This window comes from Myxine glutinosa, chromosome 5 (assembly GCF_964187855.1).
Source record: "Myxine glutinosa chromosome 5, kmMyxGlut1.1, whole genome shotgun sequence".
NCBI classification, from domain to species: domain Eukaryota; kingdom Metazoa; phylum Chordata; class Myxini; order Myxiniformes; family Myxinidae; genus Myxine; species Myxine glutinosa.
The window spans coordinates 80,761,036-80,787,148 of record NC_136265.1 but is presented as its reverse complement, the minus strand read 5'-3'; the positions used below and the strand labels follow the sequence as shown (position 1 = coordinate 80,787,148).

General features: G+C 43.9%; 1 protein-coding gene and 1 long non-coding RNA gene across 2 annotated transcripts in view; both read right to left on the bottom strand.

The window, feature by feature from the left end:
• Positions 1-9,366: 9,366 nt before the first annotated feature.
• LOC144892133 (uncharacterized) overlaps positions 9,367-26,113 on the bottom strand; it is a 48,829-nt gene continuing 32,082 nt past the window's right edge. The window contains exon 3 of the mRNA XM_078777358.1: positions 9,367-10,765. Coding sequence (XP_078633484.1) covers positions 9,367-10,765 — 1,399 coding nt within the window. The remainder of the gene's footprint in view (positions 10,766-26,113) is intronic.
• Positions 23,078-25,910, bottom strand: LOC144892317 (uncharacterized). Its single transcript, XR_013623508.1, has 3 exons — positions 25,806-25,910; positions 25,291-25,353; positions 23,078-23,119 (listed from the first exon to the last, which is right to left on the bottom strand). It is a non-coding gene; the product is annotated as an uncharacterized LOC144892317 (long non-coding RNA).

The window sequence follows — 26,113 nt, the reverse complement described above, 5'->3', positions numbered from 1 at the left end:
GGATTTTTCCGATTGTTTTTCATGGTTTTGTTTAAATATGTTTAAACTTTCACCTGCAGAGTTTTATTCAATGGTTTATTACAACACGCTATTTTTTTCTTCCTATTTAAAAGGCTTTTTTCAATTTCCTCTTCAAATCATTCCACTTCAAAAAAAAATTCAATCTCTTAGTCATTCCTCCCGACATTCTCCAAACTCACCTTCATTCCACCCCTCCTCTATTGTTCTCAAATGGATCTCTGACTTGAAAATCACAATAAACACAGGTTGTAATAAATGTTCGTTTTTCATCAATCGTCCACTTTCTAAACTCCCCCCTCACCCCTCCCCTCCTAAACTCCACCTCTCCCCTTCAAAACACCCCTTCACCCATCCCCTTCAAAACTCCCTCCTCACCCCTCCCCTTCAAAACTCCCCCCTTACCCCTCCCCTTCAAAACTCCCCCCCTCACCCTTACTCTCTCCACCCCACCCCCAGGAGTACCTCTGGTTATGGCTTCCTCTCTGCTTCCACCGTTTGTTCATACGTGTTCTGTACCATCCTCCAAACAGTGATGACTCCATTTACATCTCCCTGTCTGACAATATGGACCAACTTCTATCCACGCATGCCAACTCTCTCTTCCTCATATGTGGTGATTTCAACTGTCATCATGCCAGCTGGCTGGGTGTGGGTTCCTCTCGCACCAGCCAAGGCACCTCAGCAAAGGACTTCTGCGACTCACTGGGACTGACACAATCTGTCAATTTCCTGACCCGGATCTCAGTCAATGGAGTGTCTTCTCTTCTGGACTTGGTTATGACAAACTTACCTGCAAATGTCTGCTGCTCTTCTTCTGCTCCAATCGGTTCTTCTGATCATGTGCTTGTTAAAGTGGACATCTCTCTGGCCATTCTCAGAGAGCCTCCTCAGCATCGACGAGTCTGGCATTTCACTCAGGCCGACTGGCACGGTCTTCAAGCAGACATCAATCATCTGGACTGGTCTCCCATCTCTACTGCCTCTGACATCAATTCTTCCTGGGAATTCTTACAAAGTAAACTGCTCTCTCATACACAGATTTATCCCTTCTCATCTTCATTTGTCATACCGTTCCTCCAATCCATGGTACACTGAATCTTGTGGGAAGGCAGTTTTTTTTTTGTACACTGAATCGAGGCTCGTGAAAGAGCTAACATTTATCAAACAAACACACAAACAAACAAGCAAACAAAGTATATGAAAAGGGGAGCGGCAGACAAGATGGGGAGAGAAGGGGAAGCACACAAACACAACATTTGAGAGCATGGAGATGTGTGGGAGGGAGAGGGCTTGGGGGGAGGAGGCATGGGAATGGAGGGGGGGGGGGGTGGGAGAAGTATAAAACACAAGGACACCAAGGACTTCCAGGACAGAAGTTAGTATTTCAGTTGCCCTGAAACAACTTGCCTTCACCTCATGGAGGTCTAATCCAACTGGAGGAAATCTCAGTTCCTTTCACAAAGCTCGGAACAAGTGTGTGTCTACCCTCAGAAGAGCCAGGAAACAACATCTCTCCACTTTCAAGACTGAACTCTCAAACCTGTCTCCCTCCTCCAAATCTTGGTGGCATCTGGTCAAATCTGTTTCTGGTGTTTGTTCCCCCTCCATCCCCTCCCTTACTTCAAACGGCTACACAGCACACGTGAAAAAGCCAAATGCCCCAACTCTGTGTTTGCCTCAAAATCTTGTGTCCTGAACCCATCTCTCTCTGTTCCCACCTGACCAAGTCGTACCCAGCTGCTCCAGGACTGTGTCCTTCTCTCCTGACAAGGTGGAGAATTTTTTGTCAAACCTCGACTCTGATTCTGCAACTGGAGCAGACAGAATCATCCCACGGGTCCTAAAAACCTGCTCTGCCGCTCTATCTCACCCTCTCTCTGTTCTCTTCACCCTCTCTTTCGCTCAAGGTCATTTGCCATCATCTTGGAAATCAGCCAACATTACCGCTTTACACAAAAAGGTGCAAAAGCAGATCCTTGCAACTACAGACCAATCAGCCTGCTCCCAATTATCAGCAAGGTCATGGAATCAATCATCGCCTCTGACACCAAATCCTTCCTCTTTTCCAATGGCTTGATCGCAGATCATCAATTTGGTTTCAGATCAGGCCATTCTACTCTGGACTTGTTGCTTCTGCTGTCTCAACAATGGATGAAGGTCATTAATGCCAAACAGGACATCAGAGCTGTCTCCCTTGACATATCACGTTCCTTCGATACGGTCTGGCACCCAGCTCTGCTCACCAAACTCTCCTCCTATGGTATCCATGGAAATCTCCACGCATGGCTTGCGGACTTCCTCTCTGGTCGTAGTCAACGTGTGGCCTGAATGGATTTCTCTCCTCTCCCATTCCTGTTCAGGCTGGAGTTCCCCAAGGCAGTGTTCTGGGCCCTGTGATTTTTCTGGTCTTCATCAATGATCTTTCCGACTTTCTTGAAAATCCTCTCTATCTCTTTGCTGATGACTCCACTCTGCCACTCCACTCCTCCTCCCTCAGATCGGCAGTCTGCAGCCTCCTCACTCTCTGCAGACCTGGACAAAATCACAGACTGGTCAAACAAGTGGAACATGTATTTCAGTGGTAAATTCGTGTGATCCCTGCGTTTTCTTGATCCCTAAGCTTCATATAAGTTTAGCTTTATAGCAGGAGTGAGGCAATGTATTTTGAAACCATTTTCAGTTATGGTTAATTTATGGTTACGGGTTGTTAGGGAGCAATTTCGGAAATATTGTTTCGCAATTAGTAAGAACTAGCCGAAACCCGTGGAACATCCACGGAAGGGAGGATGTGGTGTATGGATGGAGTGTACCATTATGGATGGCAGAGGGGATTTGCTTGTCCGAGTAAGAGTTAGGAAGAAAGATGAGAATGAAGAGTGCGAATATGTACAACGATCGCCGACACCGGCACAAATGCATGCTCTGGATTGTCCACTCAGTGGACGGCTTGCTTTCACCTTCGCCTGTCCAATCAGCAGACGGCTTGCTTCGCCTTCGCCCAGCAGACGCCAATACGATGGCGTTGTAAGATGGCGTCGTATCGGCAGTTAATCGGATGCTTTTGGGCCCCAACGTCGGCTAATTCAGATTTTTCGAGTATGGCTGTACGTGATAAACAAAGAGCGCAGTTCGTAGATCGTAAATCCATTCGTGCCGTGGGCATCGGGTCACTGGGTGCGGCGTAAAAGGGATAACAAAGTCGAGTCCTTACGCTATTATTATATAGATTCTGGTGTTTTTTTTGTGTTTTTTTGTACACAGAATCGAGGCTCGTGAAAGAGCTAACATTTATCAAAAAAACAAACAAACAAACAAGCAAACAAAGTATATAAAAAGGGGAGCGGCAGACAAGATGGGGAGAGAAGGGGAGGAAGCACACAAACACAACATTTGAGAGCAGGGACATCGGGAGATGTGTGGGAGGGAGAGGGCTTGGGGGGAGGCAGGATAGGTATAAAACGCAAGGACACCAAGGACTTCCAGGAAAGCAGTTGGTATTTCAAAAAAGTGGATTTTGGGTGAAATTAGCGGAGGTAGAAAAGATCAAGGTTTTGGATTGGGGAAGATAATATATGGTGGTGAACAGCTGTTTTAAAGACCTGGAGGGAGGAGTGGGATTGAAGAGAGTGAGGGAGTTTGTTCCAGAGGCAGGAGAAAAGAGGAATGAAGGAGTGAAAGTGAGCAGAGAGTCTTGATTTTGGCAGTTTAACCATAAGAGGGTGGCAGGCAGATATTGTGCGACCTGTAGGAATATTTGGGGGACAGCAGACAGGGCTGGGGGAGCTCGGCCGGAGAGGAGTCGGTAGAAGACGGAAAGACCACCAACCTGCCTGCGGTGAGTAAGTGAAAGTCCCTCGGAGATAGCGTCATCGCGGGAGATTCCAATGATTCTGAACGCTTTGGTTTCAATAGCGTGAAGACGAGCTAGGTGTGAGGCAGGAGCACCAGCCCAGAGGGGAGAGCAGTATTCCATTGAGCTATGCATGAAATCCTTGTATGTGGTGAGGAGCTCAGGTGTGCCAAGGAAGGACTTCACATGATGGAGGATGCCCAGTCGGTGACTGGCTTTGGAGGCCAGCTTGGAAATGTGGTTTTCCCAGGAAAGATCATGGCAGATAGTGAGACCCAAAAGCTTGAGTGACAGAACTTCTTGGAGAGGATTGTTCAGAAAGTAGATAGTGGGGTTTTCCAGTTCGTCTTTTCGGAGAAACATAGTAAGAGTGTGGGATTTGTCAGGATTGAAAGACATGTTCCACTTGTTTGACCAGTCTGTGATTTTGTCCAGGTCTGCAGAGAGTGAGGTTGCTGCAGACTGCTGATTTGAGTGATGAGGTATGGAGCGACAGAGAGTGGAGTCATCAGCAAAGAGATAGACAGGATTTTCAAGAGAGTCGGAGAGATCATTGATGAAGACCAGAAAAAGCACAGGGCCCAGAACACTGCCTTGGGGAACTCCAGAAGGTTAAGTTTAAGGTTAAGTTTAAGTTTAAGGTTAAGTTTAAGGTTAAGTTTAAGGTGAAGTTTAAGGTTAAGTTTAAGTTTAAGGTTAAGTTTAAGGTTAAGTTTAAGGTTAAGTTTAAGGTTAGGTTTAAGGTTAGGTTTAAGGTTAAGTTTAAGGTTAAGTTTAAGGTTAAGTTTAAGGTTAAGTTTGAGGTTAAGGTTAAGTTTAAGGTTAAGTTTAAGTTTAAGTTTAAGGTTAAGGTTAAGGTTAAGTTTAAGGTTAAGTTTAAGGTTAAGTTTAAGGTTAAGTTTAAGGTTAAGTTTAAGTTTTTAGTTTAAGTTTAAGTTTAGAGTTAAAGTTTAAAGTATTTAAAGAGTATCTTAAAGAGTATCTTAAAGGGACAGGATGTATCTTAAAGTGCCTTAAAGAGTTTACTCCACTCACTTGCACCTAACGTCCTCACCTTTCCAAGTTGGAGCAAATGTTACCAAGAAATGTGGAGCTTCAAATAGTGAGGATGGATGGGCAAATTATCAAATATTCAAAGAAAAAGGGAAATGAGGCAGAAAACTGTTGCAAGACATTTATGGACACCATTAAGAAAAGCATGTTTTTGCAAAACAACAATCAAGGTACATCAAAGCATTTTCTACCATCTTCCACCCAGTGTTTTCACACAGCAGGAATTTCCAGTTCAAACCGATTATCATTGAAAGTGTCAAAGCAAATATGCACTGTCCACGTGAAAGTTGTGCGGTACACATTTCTTCGTAACTAGGCGAGTTTCCCTTTCAACACTACGTACTTATAATAGACATAAGTACCAAGAAAGTAATGCCCATTTACACATGTGGAGAAAAATAAACTCATTTGGCAAAGCATATATAAACTTGTTGGCCAGAAAACAATTCCCAGGGAAAATACTCCTGATCATGACCTGCTCAACCAAATACTCCTGCTCATGACCATTCACTTTTTTATTCTTGTCTGCACTCATGGGCCCATCCTTTTCTCGATCGACACTGGCATCCACCGAACTTGCTTACATCCTCTCGATCTGGGGTCTATCATCATAACAAATGGTCGATCATTCCATAACAGCCTCTCTTACATCCTTTCTGTTCTGTCTCTAAAGCTCCTTGCTGAGTGAGGTGTTCGTAAATTTCATCGGTAATGAATCCTGTTAAAAGTTTGTCTGCTGTTGTTAAGCATGTTATTGGTCTATACTTGTGGGGTAGATGGGTTTCATTCGATTTTGGGATGAGAACAGTGTTGCCTTCTGTGAACGATTGATCCATTGGCTGTTCCCCTTAGATGATTTCGTTAAGTTTTTGAGCGAAGTGAGGGTGGAGAGCATACAGTTGTTTTTACCAAAGGTTTGGTATTCCATCTGGGCCAAGGATTTTGTAGTTTGCCATCTTTGCAAACTGCTGTCTTGTGTTTTCTGCATCAATTTTTACTTGGTGCAATTCTTCGAGATGTTGTTTCTTCTCTTCCAGGTTACGGATCCAATCTGCTTCCTTGTTGTGTTCTCTTTCGTCCCTTTCCAGAATTTTTAAAGATCCTCTTTTTTAGGGGGAGTTTTGTTTCTTTCCCTAGTTCTCTGTATAACTTTTTTGGGTTGTTTTCAAACTGTTGATTTTGCTTTATTCTGTTGTTGGTCTCATCATGGTTCCCACCCCGCCTGCTATCTGTTATTTGGAGCTTAATATGGGCAGCAAATGGTTTTACCCATTGTTTTCGATATTTTATTTCTTTTTTTATTCGTCTGATTCGTTTATTGAGCTTTGGACTTCTGTTTCCCTTCTTGAATTGTTCTATTTGTCCCGTTACCTTCCTCAGTCGGTCTCTCTGCTTCTCCAGTCTCTGTTTCCATGGTGGCTTTTTGTTTCTGTTCAGATTATCAGATGTATCTTTTTTGTTGTGTTGTTATTGTATGAAAGATCGAGGCTCGTGTAAGAGCTAACCTCGTTTGCTCGTGTAAAATCACATGAAAACAAATTCACACATAAAACATACGAAAAAGGGAGCGGGAGACAAGATGGGGAGAGAGAGGTAAGCACAGAAGTACAACATTTGAGGGCAGGGTCATCGGGAGATCTGTGGGGGGGGAGAGGACAGGGGGAGCGGGAGCATGGGAAGGGGAGGGGGGAGGTGGTAGAGGTATAAAACACATAGACACAGCTAGGACTTCCAGGAAAGAAGTCGATATTTCAAAAAAGTGGATCTGGGGTGAATTAACGGAGGTAGAAAAGATCAAGGTTTTGGATGGAAGATAAGAGATGGTGGTGAACAGCTGTTTTAAAGACCTGGAGGGAGGAATAGGATTGAAGAAAGTGCGGGAGTTTGTTCTTGAGGCGGGAAAAAAGAGGAATGAAAGAGTGAAGGTGAGCAGAGAGTCTTGATTTTGGCAGTTTAACCATAAGAGGGTTGCTGGCAGATCTTGTGCGACTTGTAGGAATATTTGCGGGACAGAGAACAGACAAAGCTGGGGGAGCTAGGCCGGAGAGGAGTCGGCAGAAGACAAAGACCACCAACCTGCCTGCGGTGAGTGAGTGAAAGGCCCACGGAGTTAGCTTCATTGCTGGAGACTCCAATGATTCTGAAAGCTTTGTTTTCAACAGAGTGAAGCCAAGCGAGGTGTGAGGCAGGAGCACCAGCCCAGATGGGAAAACAGTATTCCATTGAGCTGCGGATGAAAGCCTTGTATGTGGTGAGGAGCTCAGGTGTAGCAAGGAAGGACTTCACATGATGGAGGATGCCCAGTCGATGACTGGCTTTGGTGGCCAGCTTGGAAATGTGGTTTTCCCAGGAAAGATCATGGCAGATAGTGAGACCCAAAAGCTTGAGTGACAGAACTTCTTGGAGAGGATTGTTCAGAAAGTAGATGGGAGGGTTGTCCAGCCGGTCTTTTCGGAGAGACATAGTGAGAGTGTGAGATTTGTCAGGATTGAAAGACATGTTCCACTTGTTTGACCAGTCTATGATTTTTTCCAGGTCTGCAGAGAGTGAGGAGGCTGCAGACTGCTGATTTGAGGGATGAGGTATGGAGTGACAGAGAGTGGAGTCATCATGCAAAGTGCAAAGAGATAGAGAGGATTTTCCAGAGAGTCGGAGAGATCATTGATAAAGACCAGAAAAATCACAGGGCCCAGAACACTGCCTTGGGGAACTCCAGCCTGAACAGGAATGGGAGAGGAGAGAAATCCATTCAGGCCACACGTTGACTACGACCAGAGAGGAAGTCCGCAAGCCATGCATGGAGATTTCCATGGATACCATAGGAGGAGAGTTTGGTGAGCAGAGCGGGGTGCCAGACCAAAGGCACGTGATATGTCAAGGGAGACAGCTTTAATTTCCTGTTTGACATTAAGGACCTCCATCCATTGTTGAGACAGCAGAAGCAGCATGCCCAGAGTAGGGTGACCTGGTCTGAATCCAAATTGATGATCAGAGATCAAGCCATTTGAGAAGAGGAAGGATTTGATATCCGAAGCAATGATGGATTCCATGACTTTGCTGATAATTGGGAGCAGGCTGATTGGTCTGTAGTTGCAAGGAGCTGTTTTCGCACATTTTTTGTGTAAAGTGGTAATGTTGGCCGATTTCCAAGCTGAAGGCAGATGACCTTGAGCAAAAGAGAGAGTGAAGAGAACAGAGAGAAGGTGTGAATGAGTGGCAGGGCAGGATTTTAGGACCCGTGGGCTGATGCCGTCTGGTCCAGTTGCAGAATTCTTTTTTTTGTGTTGTTCGCCTGTTATTTTCTCTTGCACATACAGTGCTACTGATTAGGTGATTTGAGGAGATTAAGTGACTGCTTGGTTTATTCTCCTTACTTGTATCTTCAGTTTTTTGTTGTTTTTTATTCGGTGAAGTTGCGGTCTTTGCCGAGATGATATTAGTCTGATTTCCTCTATTTTATTAGCCAACGCCTCTTCAGGTCTATGCCGTTTGCCGTCAACCTCCTCTTCCCTGTGATCTGTCTTTGATGGTCTAATTTGTTTTGTTTGCAAGGTGGTATTTGGGCTGAGTTAGTAACTTCAAGTTGTTCTTCCTTTAGAGGTGGTGCTGCTGCAGCATTTGCTTTTGTCAATCTTTGATCCATTTGTAGAATTTCCAATTTTGGTTCCCGATTCAATTCGCCAATCTGTTGTCCAATCTCTGTCTCCGTTATTGCAACTAAACTTGAAATCCCAGCCGCTTCTGCTCTCCTCTCTTCCTGTTCTATCTCCTGCTCAACACCAGTAAGTTCCGTCAGTTGCCCCCTTTCTTTGGGATTTTGGACTCTGGGAATCTCATCCCATGTGTACGTCCCCTCATTCCGTTTCGGCATTAGCGGTAGTGCGCCATCTCTAGGTGACCAATTATTTCTTATTGTCTCGTCAATTTCTTCCTCTCTTATTCTAAGTTCCTCTGTGAATATTTTCTGATGGATGAAATTGTTTTCCCTTGAATTTAGTGTTGTGCATTTAAAATTAACTTTGTCAGGACACATTCTTTGGAATATCTGTTCCCAAGTGTTCCCCCTTTCATTTCTCATGGGTTTTGCTCTGGCATACTCCATTGCCCACAATAAGATCCATTTTCCTTCTTTGTCCAGTTTTTTTACATTCATTTTAATTCTCTCTTCTTGGGTCATCCAATTCATGTCTTCAAATGCTTGCTGTCTTGCTTTTTTGTTATTTCCATTATTCTTTCCTGAGTGACATATTTTTCCTTCATTGATGCGACTGAATTGAGGTTCCCTAATGGAACTATTTCAATCTTGGCTGCCAGCTTTGTTTGTTTCAACTGGTTCATGAATCTTTCTCCTTCAGCGTTAATAACCCATGCTTCATGCGCAGCGTACAGTTTGCACTTGAGGATGATATCCTTCTCCTCCTCTAAGCTCCAGCTCTGTTCATTTAATCTTCTCCCATTTTTCTGGAACCTGGTAGTTGTGGGTTGTGGAACAGGCGACTCTCTCTTGTGTGAATTCTTTCATGTCTTTTCATTGTTGAGGAACGAACAAAATTCTTGTTGCAAACAGGACACTTGTGTGGCTTCTTTCCTGTGTGTATTATTTCATGTCGCTGCAAATGTGATGAATAAGCAAAATCCTTGTTGCAAACAGAACACTTGTACGGCTTTCTTCCACTGTGTATTTTTTTATGATGATACAAATGTGAGGAATGACCAAAATCTTTATTGCAAACAAAGCACTTGAAAGGCTTCTCTCCTGTATGTATTCTTTGATGATTCTTCAAACTTGACAAAAGATGAAAAGCTTTAAGACACACAGAACACTTATGTGGCTTCTCTCCAGTGTGTATTTTTTCATGCCTTATTAATGCTGATCTTTCAACAAATGCCGTAAGACACACAGAACACTCATAAGGCTTCTCATTTGTGTGCATTTTCTGATGTCGCTGCAAATGTGAAGAAGAAGCAAAATTCTTGTTGCAAACAGAACACTTGTGTGGCTTCTCTCCTGTGTGCATTTTTTTATGTTGATGCAAATATGACGAATGAGCAAAATGCTTACTGCAAACAGAACACTTATATGGCTTCTCCCCTGTGTGTATCCTTTGATGATTTATTAAAGTTGCTTTATGACCAAATGCATCAAGGCACACAGAACACTTGTAAGGCTTCTCTCCCGTGTGCATTTTTTGATGTTGATGTAAGTATGATGCATAAGCAAAATCCTTGTTGCAAACAGAACACTTGTAAGGCTTCTCTCCCATGTGTATTTTTTGATGATGATGTAAGTATGATGCATAAGCAAAATCCTTGTTGCACACAGAACACTTGTAGGGTTTCTTTTCCATGTGTATTTTTTGATGTTGACGCAAATGTGATGAAGAAGCAAAATCCTTGTTGCAAACAGAACACTTGTAGGGTTTCTCCCCTGTGTGCCTCCTTTGATGATTTATTAATGTTGATCTTTGAACAAATGCCTTAAGACACACAGAACACTTGTAAGGCTTCTCTCCCGTGTGTATTTTTTGATGTTGATGCAAATATGACGAATAAGCAAAATCCTTGTTGCAAACAGAACACTTGTAAGGCCTCTCTCCTGTGTGTATTTTTTGATGCCTTGTTAATGTTGCTCTATAAATAAATGCCTTAAGACACACAGAACACTTGTGAGGCCTCTCTCCCGTGTGTCTTCTTTGATGACTTATTAAAGTTGCTCGATAAACAAATGCCTCAAGACACATAGAACACTTGTAAGGCTTCTCTCCGGTGTGTATCCGTTGATGTTGATGCAAATGTGATGAATAACCAAAATCCTTACTGCAAACAGAACACTTGTATGGTCTCTTCCTTCCTTGTATATTCTTGAGAGTCTTTGCACAGCTTTTACAACTGCGGTTGGAAGGTGCGTTACTAAACGTGTCAGTTTCTTGACAAACAGTCTGTGTCATGTGACGATTTAAAACTTCTGAGCAGAACAACTTAGAACAGTTGGAACAAGAAACGAGTTTCATTTGTTTCACTGAAACGACAAATCACAAAAAGCATTCAAAATTTACCAACACTTCAAAATGTTGGACAATTGATAATATTTCACTCAGATTAGATTAAACATTTGCTATATTTCTGTGCCTCACTCAATGGAGAAGCTCAATATCAAGGATTCAAAAATGGCAGAATTTTCCATTTTCAAAAATGTATCTGACAGTGACTGGGTAAACACAAGCTACCTTACCAGAGGTTATTCGATTATTCTTGCAGCGGAAAATGGCAAGGAGTGATGTGTGGTCCTTATTTATATTTTCTAAGGTCTCCCTTTATCCTCCTCAGAAAGTAATTCCAGATGCATAATTTTTCAGTCCAACATGACAAAGGAGGGACAGTAATTGAAAGGAAGAGAAGGTATAAGATGAAACTTTCACCAACTTATCCTCAGCAAGAGCAGAGTTTGTGCCTCAAACAATGATTTTCAAACCTTTGGCCTCTACAACCCAAGTGGAAAACGCATCAGCTTACTTGCAATCATCAGTAAATTACTGGAATCCATCATTCATCCGCAGCTTGATCGAGTACTGCTCTCCCCTCTGGGTTGGCGCCCCTGCATTATACCTTGCTCAGCTTGAGGCAGTGGAAACCAAGAGCTCCAATATTATTGGAATGACCCGCAATGAGGCAGAGGTTATGGGCCTCTTACTTTTCCATCACAGACAGGTCTTTGGTCTCTTTGTCTTCTACAATCTCATTTTTGGTCTTACATCCTCTGCTCTTTCCGTGCTCTTTCCGTGCTATATCCTATCCTCCCCTCCCCACACCCCCAGGTTTCTGCAGGATTCCTCTTTTCCCTTCAAACCTAGATGGTATTGTTATGTTTTTGGGCTATGGATGAAATACCTTAATTAAGTTCAGAATGTGTCGATTAAAATGCTCCGTATGCCGCGAAAAACCCATCTTGATGTATATAAGTAAGCCGTCTGTCCTGGTAAGAGCGTTTGTATATCGCCATGAGGGGCGTGGCTTCGTGTTAAGTAATTCTAGGGCTTGAAGATTAATTCCCCAGTGTGTAATTTGCCCCTGTAATCTTCCCTCCGTCCTTATTGCAATTAAAAAGCCGAAAAAAACCTATAACAAATGGACTCATTCGCTCACCACGCCGCCAGGTCCAACAAACCTGGCACATTTGCCGATCGTGCCAACCAGGTCCCACCTCACGGTCTTCGACTTCATCCGAACATTCGCGAAAGAGATTGGACTCTGCCCCCCACGACTCCCATGTCATTTTATTTTCAAGGAGTTTTCAAGGAGGCCATGCCCCAGCCTTCGTGATTGGTGGAGGCGTGATGGATGATGGGATAGCGCTCAGTGATTGGACAGTGTGTGACGTCATCGTGGAACATTCGAGAGTGAAGGGGAAAAAAAAAAAAGACGCAGTGGCGCCATCTTACTCACTCTTCTGGTCCTGGCTTTGATTGTGGGCAATCGCATTTCCTCCTTGTTCCAGCTTGGTCACGGGCATGTGGTCTTTGGTTCGTGTGCGCTCCTACAAAAGGGCTGGTGAGAAACAGCGGTTCAGGACAGTCGGAACGACAATGCACAGGATCGATGTCGGTGGTGGACTGGGTCCGCGTTGTGTTTCCTCTTGACGTTGAAGGGCACCACTCCGTGTCATTTTGTGTGTTTCCCGCACGGTGGTTTGGAGGCGACGAGCAACCGGCAAGCCTTACCAGCCATTTGGGGACACAAAGCTGAGTGCCGGCCGATTACCAAAGGATTATATATTTTCTTTTACTTTCGTTTTCCTCTTGTTTGGATATAGTCCAGATGCCAAACAGGCATTTCAAGGCAAAGCGTGCTTGAGCGTCATTATGAAGTTTTTTGGTCGATTCATTATCTCTGACCTATCCTGAAGCATAATCAGCCGGGTGCCAGATTGGCACCCTTGAGGAATTTTTTTTAGAGGCGAAAAACAAAATGGCCACCACGACTTTCCGATAAATTCTGTTTTTGCCAATATCTTCACTTCTAATGCACTTATAAAGACAATTTTGGTGTCTACTTCTAAACTTCTATGTTTTCATTGTCAAGGAATCCGATAATGATAAGATTAAAGGTGTATATATTAATCCTGTATCATATTTTCAAGATGGCCACCATTTCCCGATATAACAAGCGTTACGCCTAGGTCCCCCGTCGGGGAAGTGATGTGAGTTGACAAAGTGGAAGACGCAGAAAACATGCTATGATATGATATTTCGCTCACAAGGTTCAGACATACATGGAGGCGGCCATCTTGGATTTTGACATGGCGACCCAGTTTTCAATAGCATTCTTCCTTATGCCTAGATACACCCACACACCAGATTAGAAGTTGGTACTTCGCTTATTTCTCAAGATATTCTGCTCACAAGGTTCAGACATACATGGCGGCGGCCATCTTGGATTTTGACGTGGCGACCCAATTTTCAATAGGGTTGTTCCGTATGCCTAGATACACCCACACACCAGATTAGAAGTTGCTACTTCACTTATTTTTCAAGATATTTCGTTCACAAGTTTCAGACATATATATGGTGGTGGCCATCTTGGATTTTGACGTGGCGACCCAATTTTCAATAGCGTTCTTCCTTATGCCTAGATACAACCACACACCAGATTAGAAGTTGGTACTTCGCTTATTTTTCAAGATATTTTGCTCACAAGGTTCAGACATATATATGGTGGCGGTCATCTTGGATTTTGACGTGGCGACCCAATTTCCAATAGGGTTCTTCCTTATGCCTAGATACACCCACACACCGGATTAGAAGTTGGTACTTCGCTTATTTTTCAAGATATTCCGCTCACAATGTTCAGACATACATGGCATCAGACATACATGGCGGCGGCCATCTTGGATCTTGACGTGGGTTGCACCCACACACCAAATTCGAATGCGGTCCTTTGCTTACGCATGTACGCACGCCCGCACGCACGGACGGACGGACACACGGACGGAGGGAAAAAACATAGTCCCCCTTTCGCTCCGCCGTGCGACGGGGGACAAAAAAGGGGTTATGTTTGCATGGATGAGAAATATATATTGGGGAAGTAGCAGAGAAAATACTCCAATATCTGTTAGTTGCATTGGTAATTGTGCTGGCAGTAATTGTGGTAGCAGTCTGTATAAAAACTCTGGTGACAATTGGGTTAAAAAATTGATTATGTCCACCTGTGAATTGTGAAGTTTGAGCACCTGTGAATGAAATGAGATATTTTGTTAGTAAAATATGAAAGTAAGTTTGATGAAAGAAGACGAATAATTTGAAAGTTACAGTAATGATTGATTTTCTTCTCACCTTGTGGTGAGAGGACCACATGATCGTGCAAATGTTGATTAAATACATGATAAGCTTTGAGATTTCTGAGTGATATAATTTTGGATATTTTTTTTTGTTTTTGTTTTTTTGTATACTGAATCGAGGCTCGTGAAAGAGCTAACATTTACTTCACAAACAAATCAACCAGACAAACAAAATATATAAAAAGAGGGAGCGGAAGACAAGATGGGGAGAGAAGGGGAAGCACACAAACACAACATTTGAGAGCAGGGAGATGTGTGGGAGGTAGAGGGCTTGGGGGGAGGAGGCATGGGTATGGGGGGGGGGGGGGGGTGGGAGAAGTATAAAACACAAGGACACCAAGGACTTCCAGGACAAAAGTTGGTATTTCAAAAAAGTGGAAAATTTACTGCGTGGAAAAGTGGAAACAAAAAAAAGTTTTGTGAGGAAAAAGGAAATTTACAATTTTTGAAGATTTATTTAATACATTCAAATGTACTTTTGAGCCTGGTGTTGGCTTAGCGGTTATGGTGCCGGCTTAGAATCCTAGGATCCTGGGTTCGAATCCCGATCGATCGCTGAATTAACACCAGGTGTGTTGACTCAGCCTGTCATCCTTCTGAGGTCGGCAAATTGAGGACCAGTTCACTGGTAATTCCCTGTGTTGCAAGAGGCGACTAACAGGGTTGGTGGCAGGAAGGGCATCCGGCCATAAAACATTGCTTCAAAAAGGGGACAACGGTGGCCAAAAAAGGCCAACCCCTACTCTGCGGGGGAAAATTGCCTCTAAAGGTGGTTCTTCTTCTTCTTCTATTCATATGTACTTTGTTTATGCTTGAAACGTGTACACCCCTGATTTCATGTTTTGTTCGGGTGTTACACATGAAATAAATAATCTTTCAAATGTTCTCGGGGAACCTGTGAACCAATGTAAATTGTTATAAGGCAGAACATAATCGGAATATTAATTACATCGTCAGTTATAATGTGTTAATTCCATGTTTTTAAATGATTCTGCTTGATCCAGTGTGTCGGAAACAGGCTCTGGTGTGATTAAATGAAAGAGGAGAATAACCCACTTGTAAGATTCGAAATTAGGCTTTTGGAAGAGTTGCTGGAGATTAAGATCAGTGAATTTGGCTCAAGATGAAATTATTATGGCATGTACCTCCAAAACATGGAAAGACACCTTCCTTTGGAAAATTGATAATTGTGGTTAAAAAAATGATATCACCTACCCCCGCAGGAGTTTCAAGTGACCATTTGCCTGAACCACTGTTATATGTGGGTTGAAAGTGACCACCTGCTTCAGTAAACATCCATCATGTCAGCACCTGTTTTGGAGCTCACATCAACAGCCAAAGTTTCTTCTTCCATTGGCATAGCAACTTGCAGGTCCTGCCTGATGTTCCAGCATGACATCGTGACTCTGCTGATTGCCAAAAGGAGGATGAGTCCTGGATGGGACTGCTGGCCTGAGCTGGACACTGGGCCTTCATGGCTCCACTGGTTGTTCCTGGTGTGCACCATGGATCACCTGGACATCATGATCCTGGAGCCTTCATCGATGCACCTCCAGCTTTGGTCCATACCTCACACAATTCTGCTGATTGAGCGGGATTTGTCCAGTTCCTCACACTCTCTGCTTGAGGGCAGGTCAGATGAAACTGGATGGCAGCCTTGGTGAAGATCTGCTAACACTTGTTGTAAGAATGGCAGTGATGCTGCATGCTGTGCAGGGTCATTTTGTGATCTTGCCCATCTGCAACCATATTGGTGATTCAACACGCAATGGCTTGTGTGCTGCTGAAACGTGGCAGATTGTGCATTGCAAGCACAGAGAAGATTGTGACCTGTGCCTGGTTCCTCAAGCACATGAGATATTGGGTCACTCTTTGATGACAGGAGCACAGAGTTTCAGCGTTCATCCTGCCGCAGAGCATCACACATGAATAATCGCCAAATGTTAAAGGTGTCAGAAATGGATGATGTTGATATTGTCACCCAGATTGTGATGGAAATGAGAAGGGAAAATAGTAACTTTTATCGTGAACTGAAGTATTTTGTGCATTTGTATGAGGTGAAAACTTGTTTACAACCTCATATTTCACCAGGAAGTGGATCACTTGAATGAAAGGCTCCGCAACAAACTGAACTCTTAACGACGGAGGGATTCAACATGCAAGACGACGCCGAATAACAATCAAACTTTTCCATCAGGATGGTGCATGCATGCCTTAGGCCTGTCACACTGGATCGTACGATTTCTGGATCGTGCGATTGATGGCAATCTGGCTGAGGTACGACCAATCGTCAATGTTTGCTATGCTCTCCATTTGCGATCGCAAACAGCGATTGGTCTTAGGGATCATCGTACGATTGGTGGTACGCATGGTTGTGCGATCACCAACGATTGGAGAAGATCGATCGCAAGATCAATCGTAGGTAATCGTGCAAATAGTGGTGGTGATCAGCGACCAATCGTACGGTCAATCGTGGCGACTTGCGACCACTCGGACAATCAATCGTGGCGACCTGCGAACACTCGCACTACCGATCGTGAGGTTGAACGACAGGTGGCACCACCAATCGTCAGGTGGTAGGACCAGTAGCACGACCAATCGTGCGACTACTTGACCCGCGATCATGCACGACTGGTGGTGCGTCCATGCGCGACTGGTGGTACGACCATGCGACCATGTAAGACCTGTCTGCGACCTCTTACGATTTGGAATCGCAGGTCAGAAGTTTTGAACATGACCATCGACCTTGCTGCGACTGATTTTGCTCTGGCAATCACCCACGACCTCTGCAACCAGTCGCACGCTCTTTCTACGATTTGCCCACGATTCACAAAATTTTCGGTCGCAGCTAGGTCGTAACCTGATCGCAGGCCCGGTGTGACTGGGGCTTTAGGTAGAGGTGAATTAGACACCCAGATCCAAAAATAAAGGGTCTATTTTTATTTGGTTGCCCAGAGGGAAAAAGCGGGGACTGTGGAAGTCTATTTTTTAATGATGATGACTGAACACACATTGTTTACATATAAAGTCTGCAAGAACATCAGAGGCCTACACATATTCATCAATCAAAGGCGTGCCTTCTAGATGGATCTACGTGGGAGATGCAGGTGGACTTGCACCAGAAGCTAGCCTTTCCAGATATTGTGCATACAACCCTTCGGCCAGATGTTGTTATCTGGTCAACTCAGCGAAAGATCATCATCGTGATAGTTAGCAGTCCCATGGGAAGAAGGCTGCGAGGAGGCCTATGAGAGGAACAGTGCCAAGTACGCCGAGCTGATGGAGAGGTGTCAACAGAGGGGCTGGAAGACATGACTATTCCCTGTGGAGGTGGACTGTCATGGATTCCCTGCGCAGTCATTTTAGAGGATGTGCCAAATGATAGGTATTCGAGGAAGGCAGAGGAGGACAGTTATACGCAGACTAGGAGAGCAAGCAGGGAGGGCGTCATGCTGGTTATGGTATCGTCGCGAAGATCCCCATTGGAAGCCGCATAAAGACAAATGGGTCGAAACGTCCAGTGACAGTTGGCAACCATCTGATGATGTCAGCGGTGAAACAACGAGGGTAGTACGACGAGCAACCGGGGGGCATACAACTCCCAGAAGTCAGACGATACAAGCCTGACCAGAGTACGAACAGACACCATCATCGGTAAGTGGATTATTATATCATGTATATGAAATGACTGCAATCAAACGTATATCATTCTTCACCTGAAGTAACATAAAATGGCTCTACATTAAAATTTCTGTTTGCAAATGTCCCTATATATAACACACAACTTATAGATTGTATTCTTCAGTCCGTTTTTACGGATTTGAAGAATGTTTTTTGGGTGTAAATTACCCTCAAAATGCACTGGCACAGGGAAACTCTCCACAAGCGCACAGCCTATCAATTAAATAATTAATGACAGCCAGCAATGAAAAATATTCAACCTTCCCCAAGCTGGGCAAGTTGAGCATTTTGCATGAAAATTACACATTTTTTACATATTTTCCCAATTATCTCGACAGGTAGTGAACAAATTTCCTTTTAGTTTACTTTGAAATATGCCAAATGACATACTGAACATATCTTATGTAGGGTGCATGTGCCTCAGACCAGCCGATTAAAAGTTACGGCCAAATTTATGAGATATGAAAATTGATGAAATATGAAAATGGCGGCCATTTTATGGGTTTAGCTACCGAATTCAAATGTCCATCACATTTTTTCATACAGGCAATATGTAAGGCTAACTGAAAAATATAGTGGCGATTTGCCCTCTTTTTTGGTAGTCAAATTTTATCTGGCTCATGGACTAATGCGTGGAGATTTCCATGGATACCATAGGAGGAGAGTTTGGTGAGCAGAGCTGGGTGTCAGACCGTATCGAAGGCACGTGATATGTCGAGGGAGACAGCTCTGATTTCTTGTTTGGCATTGAGGACCTCCATCCATTGTTGAGACAGCAGAAGCAACATGTCCAGAGTAGAATGACCTGGTCTGAATCCAAATTGATGATCGGAGATCAAGCCATTGGAGAAGAGGAAGGATTTGATATCCGAAGCAATGATGGATTCCATGACTTTGCTGATAATTGGGAGCAGGCTGATTGGTCTGTAGTTGCAAGGATCTGTTTTTGCACATTTTTTGTGTAAAGTGGTAATGTTTGCTGATTTCCAAGATGCTGGCAGATGACCTTGAGCAAAAGAGAGGGTGAAAAGAACAGAGAGAGGGTGAGATAGAGCGGCAGAGCAGGATTTTAGGACCCATGGGCTGATGCCGTCTGGTCCAGTTGCAGAATCAGAGTCGAGGTTTGACAAAAAACTTCTCCACCTTGTCAGGAGAGAAGGACACAGAGTCCAGGAGCAGTTGGGTTCGACTGGGTAAGGTGGGAACAGAGAGAGATGGGTTTGGGACACAAGATTTTGAGGCAAACACAGAGTTGAGGCATTCAGCTTTGTCACGTGCGGTGTCAACTGTGTACCCTTTTGAGGTAAAGAAGGGGATGGAGGAGGAACAAACACCAGAAACGGATTTGACCAGATGCCGTCAGGATTTCGAGGAAGGAGACAGGTTTGAGATTTCAATCTTGAGTGTGGAGAGATAGTGCTTCCTGGCACTCCTGAGGGTAGACACACACTTGTTCCGAGCTTGGTGGAAGGAACTGAGATTTCCTTCAGTTGGATTTGCCTTCCAAGAGGCAAAGGCAAGTTGTTTCAGGGCAACTGCTTCACCACAAGATTCAGTGTACCATGGATGGGAGGAAGGGTAAGACAACTGAAGACGAGATGGGATAAATCTGTGCATGAGAGAGAGCAGTTTGCTTTGGAAGAATTCCCAGGAAGAATTGATGTCAGAGGCAGTAGAGATGGGAGACCAGTCCAGATGATTGATGGCTGCTTGAAGACCGTGACAGTCAGCCTGAGTGAAATGTCAGATTCGTCGGCGCTGAGGAGACTCTCTGAGAATGGCCAGAGAGATGTCCACTTTGACAAGCACATGATCAGAAGAACCGATTGGAGCAGAAGAAGAGCAGCAGACATTTGCAGGGAAGTTAGTCATAACCAATTCCAGAAGAGAAGATACTCCATTGACTGAGATCTGGGTCGGGAAATTGACAGATTGTTGACAGAGATCTCACAAGATTTGAGTTGAACAGATGACTCAGAAAAGTTAATCCCCCCCCCCCCCCCCCCCCTTGAAAAGTTAATCAGTGGAGAAACATATCGTACTTATCATCGCCAAGGAAGTGACATTGTAGAATCACCATGACACTGTGATGGTTGTTGTAGTGAATGAAGACCGTTGTTCAGCAATGAATAGGCCTGAATGAAACCATTCATTGCAGCGATCCTTCGTTTAGCGGTGGATACCTGCATATGCATAAGGAGGAAGACAATTGGTTTCAGGTAGTTTATAGTTCCATATCTTTTCGGCATATCTCGCAGCATTGCGAGTTGGACAGGTGACCATGACAGGCTATGATCTGCTCATGGTCACCTATCTTTTCCACATATCTCATGGGATTATGAGTTGAACAGGCTATTGGGATGGGTGATGAGATGGTTTGAAGGCTTGGAGTGGGGAGAGAATCGACACCCTTTGGAGGTAGGGGAAGTTGAGGACTTGGAGCCATATTATACGAGCCTCATACATTATATAGAATTTCCATTGGTCCCTGCTAGTTATTATTATGAACTAGCAAAAGTACCCGGTGTTGCCGAGTAACAATGAGTCGCTTCCTGACAGGAATATGAAGGGAGGCGGGGAGGAGAGGAGGGAGGGAGAGGCGAGGATGGAGTGTCGGGGGTAGGGAAGTGGATGGGGAGGAGGGAGAGAGAGGGAACGGGGAGGGGGGAATGGAGGGGGGAATGAAGGGGGAAGGAGGGAAGAGAAAGGGGGAAGGAGAGGGGAAGAGAGGAGGAGAAGGGGAGGGGAAGGGAAAGGGGGAGGGAAAGGGGGAGGGAAAGGGGGAGGGAAAGAGGGAATGGAAAGGGGGAGGGGAAGGGGGAGAAGGGGGAAAGAAAAGGGAGAAGGGAAGGGAGAGGGAGGAAGGGAGGGGGAGGGAGGGGAGGGTTATTATAGCGCACAAAAATGTTAGTCAATAAAAAAATGGGTACGTAAAAACAAAAAGGGAGCTCTGTCTACTGTCATGCCATGGCTTGCAAAAGCAGCCTGAATAGCGTTCACCAAGTGGTGATTAATCATATTTAAAAAGGGTGTTATAGCACACCCAAACTTCCCCGGCCTTGTGACTAATTAATTAAGTACACAGGTATTTCTGTCTTAATTTGTAGAGCCCTCGGCAAGCAGCTTAACCACCCCAGCAAGCGATAGCAAGCTGATTGCTTCTCGTTGAAATGGCCAAGGAATTTAAAAAACAGATCGCAGGTACAGTGGAGTCAGTGGCGTATCGAGGAAAAATGACACTCGGGGCGAGATATCAAATTTCCGCCCCCTCTTAACTCACATGCTTAATTAAATACAAAGTCTAATGAAATAATTTTAGTGCAAATCAAATTAAGTGCAGTACATTTACAAATAAACAGTGACACTTTTGTTTTCTGCCTTTCTAAATGGTCATTTGCTTCCATGCGCCACGGGAAAATCGTCTTCAGAAGTGTAAATAGATGAGAGATACAAATGATACAACAAAACAAATTTGCCCCCCCCCCTCCTCCCCCAAAAAGGGGTCATATGAAACACCACCCGGAGAGATTTTTTAGCAAATGTACACTTTTTTAGCCTGTCCCGTGCGCAGTAGGAGACGGGGTTTTGCAATCACTTCTGTGCGTGTGTGTGTGTGTCCATGTGCGTGTGTGTCCGTGTGTGTGTCCGTGTGTCTGTGTATGTCCGTGTGTGTGTGCAGTGTCTGTGTCATGGCTGTAACCTTTTTAACATTTGAGTTTTCTCATCAAATTTTTAACAAAGCTTTATTATGAGGATTTGGAGAAGGCAAATTAATAATTTTGTCAAAAGGTCAAAGGTCAGCATCACATAAAATCATCAATTTTCATGCAATTGACATGAAATTTTAAGAATTTGCATATTGGGTCAATTGATTTGTTAACCAATCAAAAGCTAAAAGCAGATTGGTTTTTATATCTAAAGCTCAAAGGTCAAAGCTGCAAAAAATCATCAATTTTCATTTTGTATTTTTTTTAAACTGTGCTATTTTGAGCATACGGAAGAAGAAGAAGATGATGTCTGAATACAAACGAACGTGGACAGGCTTTGCACTTTCAGATGCTTTCTGGTTTAGCAGTTGGAGCTGCTGTTTAGCTCAATTCCACTGTTTAAATTTTGAAATTCTGTTCAGGTTAAGTTTGTGGAGCACATTGCATTTTAGTTTGCAAACGTTGTGCGGAAATAAAATAAAGGCACGAACATCGCCATGTTGGGACTCTATGTACAGGGACCGACATCCTCCTTCCCGTTCCCTCTTTCCCTGTCCCCCCACCCCCCCACTCCACCCTCATATAACTCTCCCTCCAAAACCCCTCCACCCCCATACAACTCTCTCTTACCCCCTCCTACCCCTCCCAATGGCCGACCAAAAGTGCCTTCCACATTCTCTTTAATCTTATTCTTCCGTCCAGGTTTTCAAAAGTGCTGTCCACCACCATCTCGGATCATCCCCCATCCAAAACCATGATCTTTTCCACCCCAGTTAGCTCTCCCCAAGCCCATCTCTTTGCAACTTTCCTGTTTTTCCTTCCTCAGGGTTTGCTTTCTGTGTTCTTCTTGTCCTCCCCTTGTGTTCTCTCACAATGCTCATTCTTCTCCACTTCCCTTATCTTCAAATTCTCTCTCTCAATTTGTCTGTCCCTCAACAAACAAAAAAAATCACAGAAACAATCCAAGAAATGATGTGGATTTTCACTGAAAAGTCTCCAGAAAACGATCTTAGATGGTAAAGGAAAAGGTCCAGACTTCAGACTTGTCAAGTCTCAGTAATCTCAATTGGTTTGTTATTTACAGTTCACAGAGTGAATTGGTGAAATAAAGACTTTCAAACTTTAGCTTCTTGTGTAAAGTACATAAATATCTGTGGATTTCAACTGCAACCAATATCCCTTGTCTCGTTTACATAAAAACTGCCCGCGTGTGGAAACACGAAATGCATCTACAATTCTACAAGGATTGGAAATAAATAATTTCTTTGGGGAAATAAAAAACGCAATGTGATTTTGACATCTACAGTGTAGTGTTCTCTGTGTAACTCGGCTTACCTTCGAGCAGCTGATCAGCTTTGCTTGTCTCTGCCGGAGGAGAATCACATGGTTCCTGCTTCATATGCTCAGAGCACAAAGCATCCTGAGAGGTCTGAAGAGAGTTACTCTGGAAGGTTTCCATCTTCACCAGAGGAGCTTCATCTGGAAACCACGTGACATTGTGTTGCATGGACAAAAGGGATAAATGAGTGAATCCAATGAAAACAAGCGTTACGCCGAGGTCCCCCGTCGGTGAAGTGATGTGAGTTGACAAAGTGGAGGACGCAAGGCGGCCATCTTGGATTTTGACGTGGCGGCCCAATTTTCAATAGTGTTCTTCCTTATGCGTAGATACACCCACACACCAGATTAGAAGTTAGTAGTTCATTTATTTTTCAAGATATTCCGCTCACAAGGTTCAGACATACATGGCGGTGGCCATCTTGGATTTTGACGTGTCGACCTAATTTTAATAGGGTTCTTCCATATGCCTAGTTGCACCCACACACCAAATTCGAATTCGGTCCTTCGCTTACGCACGGGAAAACCATAGTCCCCCTTTCGCTCCGCGGTGCGACGGGGGACAAAAAAAGAAAGTTTTGCAAGATAATTTGGTCAAAACCCAAGCAAGCATTGTCACAAAAAGAAATGTCTCATCCTCAATCCATTTATCATCTGACAAGGTAAAAATAGAATTCTCATTTAACTTACGACTTTGATATCTCAATTTAACATTGACAAACGAAAAAGGAGTGAAAAAATCTCGTAAACAAGTCGAGCTACAAAGTACACCGCCCCATGCCAAATAAATAAATAACATATCCTTCAGGTGTGACATTGTCTGGGCACCTTTGGCACCTGCCAATGCCGCCGTGCAGCACATATAGACAGTATTGGGAGGGAGAGGTGTACAACAATTGATTGATTCAATGATTAATTCGGTAATCAAAATAAATAAAAAAAAATCGTAGAATAATTAATTTGTTCATCAATTGGCTAATAGCATACCTAAACGACCGCTGCTTCATCCAATGAAAAAAATAGCGGAGTTATAGCGTAGTTATTCGTAGTTATTTCCGATCAATTTTCATCTACAGTGTAGTTATTTCCTTATTGAATGTTTCGAGGAAGCGTGAACGCAGGTGGAAGAAAATCTCGCTGAAGTGTGTCCATCTCAGATAGATTCTGAGCAGGATTGTGGATTTATTTGTGTGTCAAACTAGTCTTCTCAAAGGAGCTTCCCTTACCTCTCTTCAAATAGCACCACAGCTGACCACTCGTTAGATGGCTGAATGGCTCAATTCTGATTACTTCCAAATCATGTGTCCCCCAGCCTCTCACTCTCTGTACCCTTCCTTCCCCGTCATACCCAACTGGTCCTGGACTCTGTCTTTTGCACCTGAGAAGGTGGATAAGATTCTTTCATCCCTCGACTCTGACTCTGCTCCTGCACCAGACGGCATCAGCTCACGTGTCCTAAAAACCTGGCCTGCTGCTCTTGCACATCCTCATTCTATCCTTTTCACCATTCATTTTGTGTGGGGTCATCTTCCATCTTTTTGTAAACCTGGCAACATCACTGCATCACATAAAAGGTGCAAAAACTTATCCCCTTACCTGCAGACCTTCAAGCTTACTTCAACTGCAGACCTCCAAGCTTACTTCCAATCACCAGCAAGGTCATGGAATCCATCATCACAGTTGACATCAAATCCTTCCTCGTCTCCAATGGCCTGATTTCTGAACACCAGTTCGGATCCAAACCAGGTCACGGTACATTGGACTTGCTCCTTCAAGACAGCTGTTCACCAACATGATCTCCAATCCAAAACCTGGTCTTTTTCTGGCTTTGGAAACCCCGCACTCACCCACGCCAATTCCTCCTTCCCAATTTCCAGTTTCCCCTCCTGAGAGTTTCTTTCTGTATCCATCTTGTCCACCTCGTGCATCCTCTCCTGCCTCCCATTCCTCCCCACACCCATTGTTTGTCCGCCTCACTCTGTCTTGGTCTTCGGCTCTGCTGTTGGTCTCCACTATTGCTTTTGTCCTGTTGTGTCCGGATTTGTTCAGTGTACTCGTCCTAGCTCCTCCACAAGCTTCAACTATGCATACAAAAACAAATCTGAACAGTGTTGTGGTTTAACATGTCGGAGATGTTCATTTGGATAAATACTGCACTGATGAAATGGACACTTCCATAATGGGAAACACAACAGGTACCAAATATAACGGAGCAAACTGTTTATATTCTGTAAGCAAAGTGTATTGTTATCATTAAAGTTGAACATTAACAGCACCATTGTTGTTATTGTGGTTGTTGCTCAAACCTTTGATAAACGAGGAGTTATCATCAACAAACTCGGACTCCACCTTCACTTTCACAATAACATCTGAAAATAAAAACATCACATTCAAACTCAACTTTAAGCAATACTTCTGAAGAAAATCATCATCACAATCGATATCCAGAAAATTTTCACTTTTCAATTCCCTGAAAAAGATATTTTTGAAACGACTTGAAAGAGGAAACACTTAAACTTCTCTCACACCTCGTCCATTAACGAATCTGCTCTCGGGAATCAAAATGTCCGCTCGAGCTTCGATTACAACGAAGGGGATCGATTAACCGGTTCAGGACATCGACACGATCTTGGAAGAGGAAACCCGATCAGGATCTCGACACGATCTTGTACGAAGAAACCAGATCTGGAGATCGACACGATCTTGTACGAGGGAACCCAGTCCGTAGGCCTACATGGTGTGATTCTCCGTCTAAATTATTATTTATTTAAATAGTACACAGCACGGACCCCGCACGGGAACGAACAGCACGTACCGGAACCGGATCCAGACTCCTCATCCCCGGGAGAACGTCCCGGACTGACCCCGTTTCCTCCATCGGAGCCGCTCCTACATCCCGGGGGGTTCGTTCTGTGCTCCACCATGGCCAAATCTCCCTTCATAGCGTACAGTACATGAGGTACAGTGTAATACAGTACGTGGGGTACAGTGTAATACAGTACGTGAGGCACAGTACAACTATAATACAGTACCACAGGGTTCAACACAAACAAACAACACCGTGAGTGAAGTTCGAGTGAGTGAACTCCGTGTTCTCAATCAATCTCTGAATGGAGTTAATTCATCAAT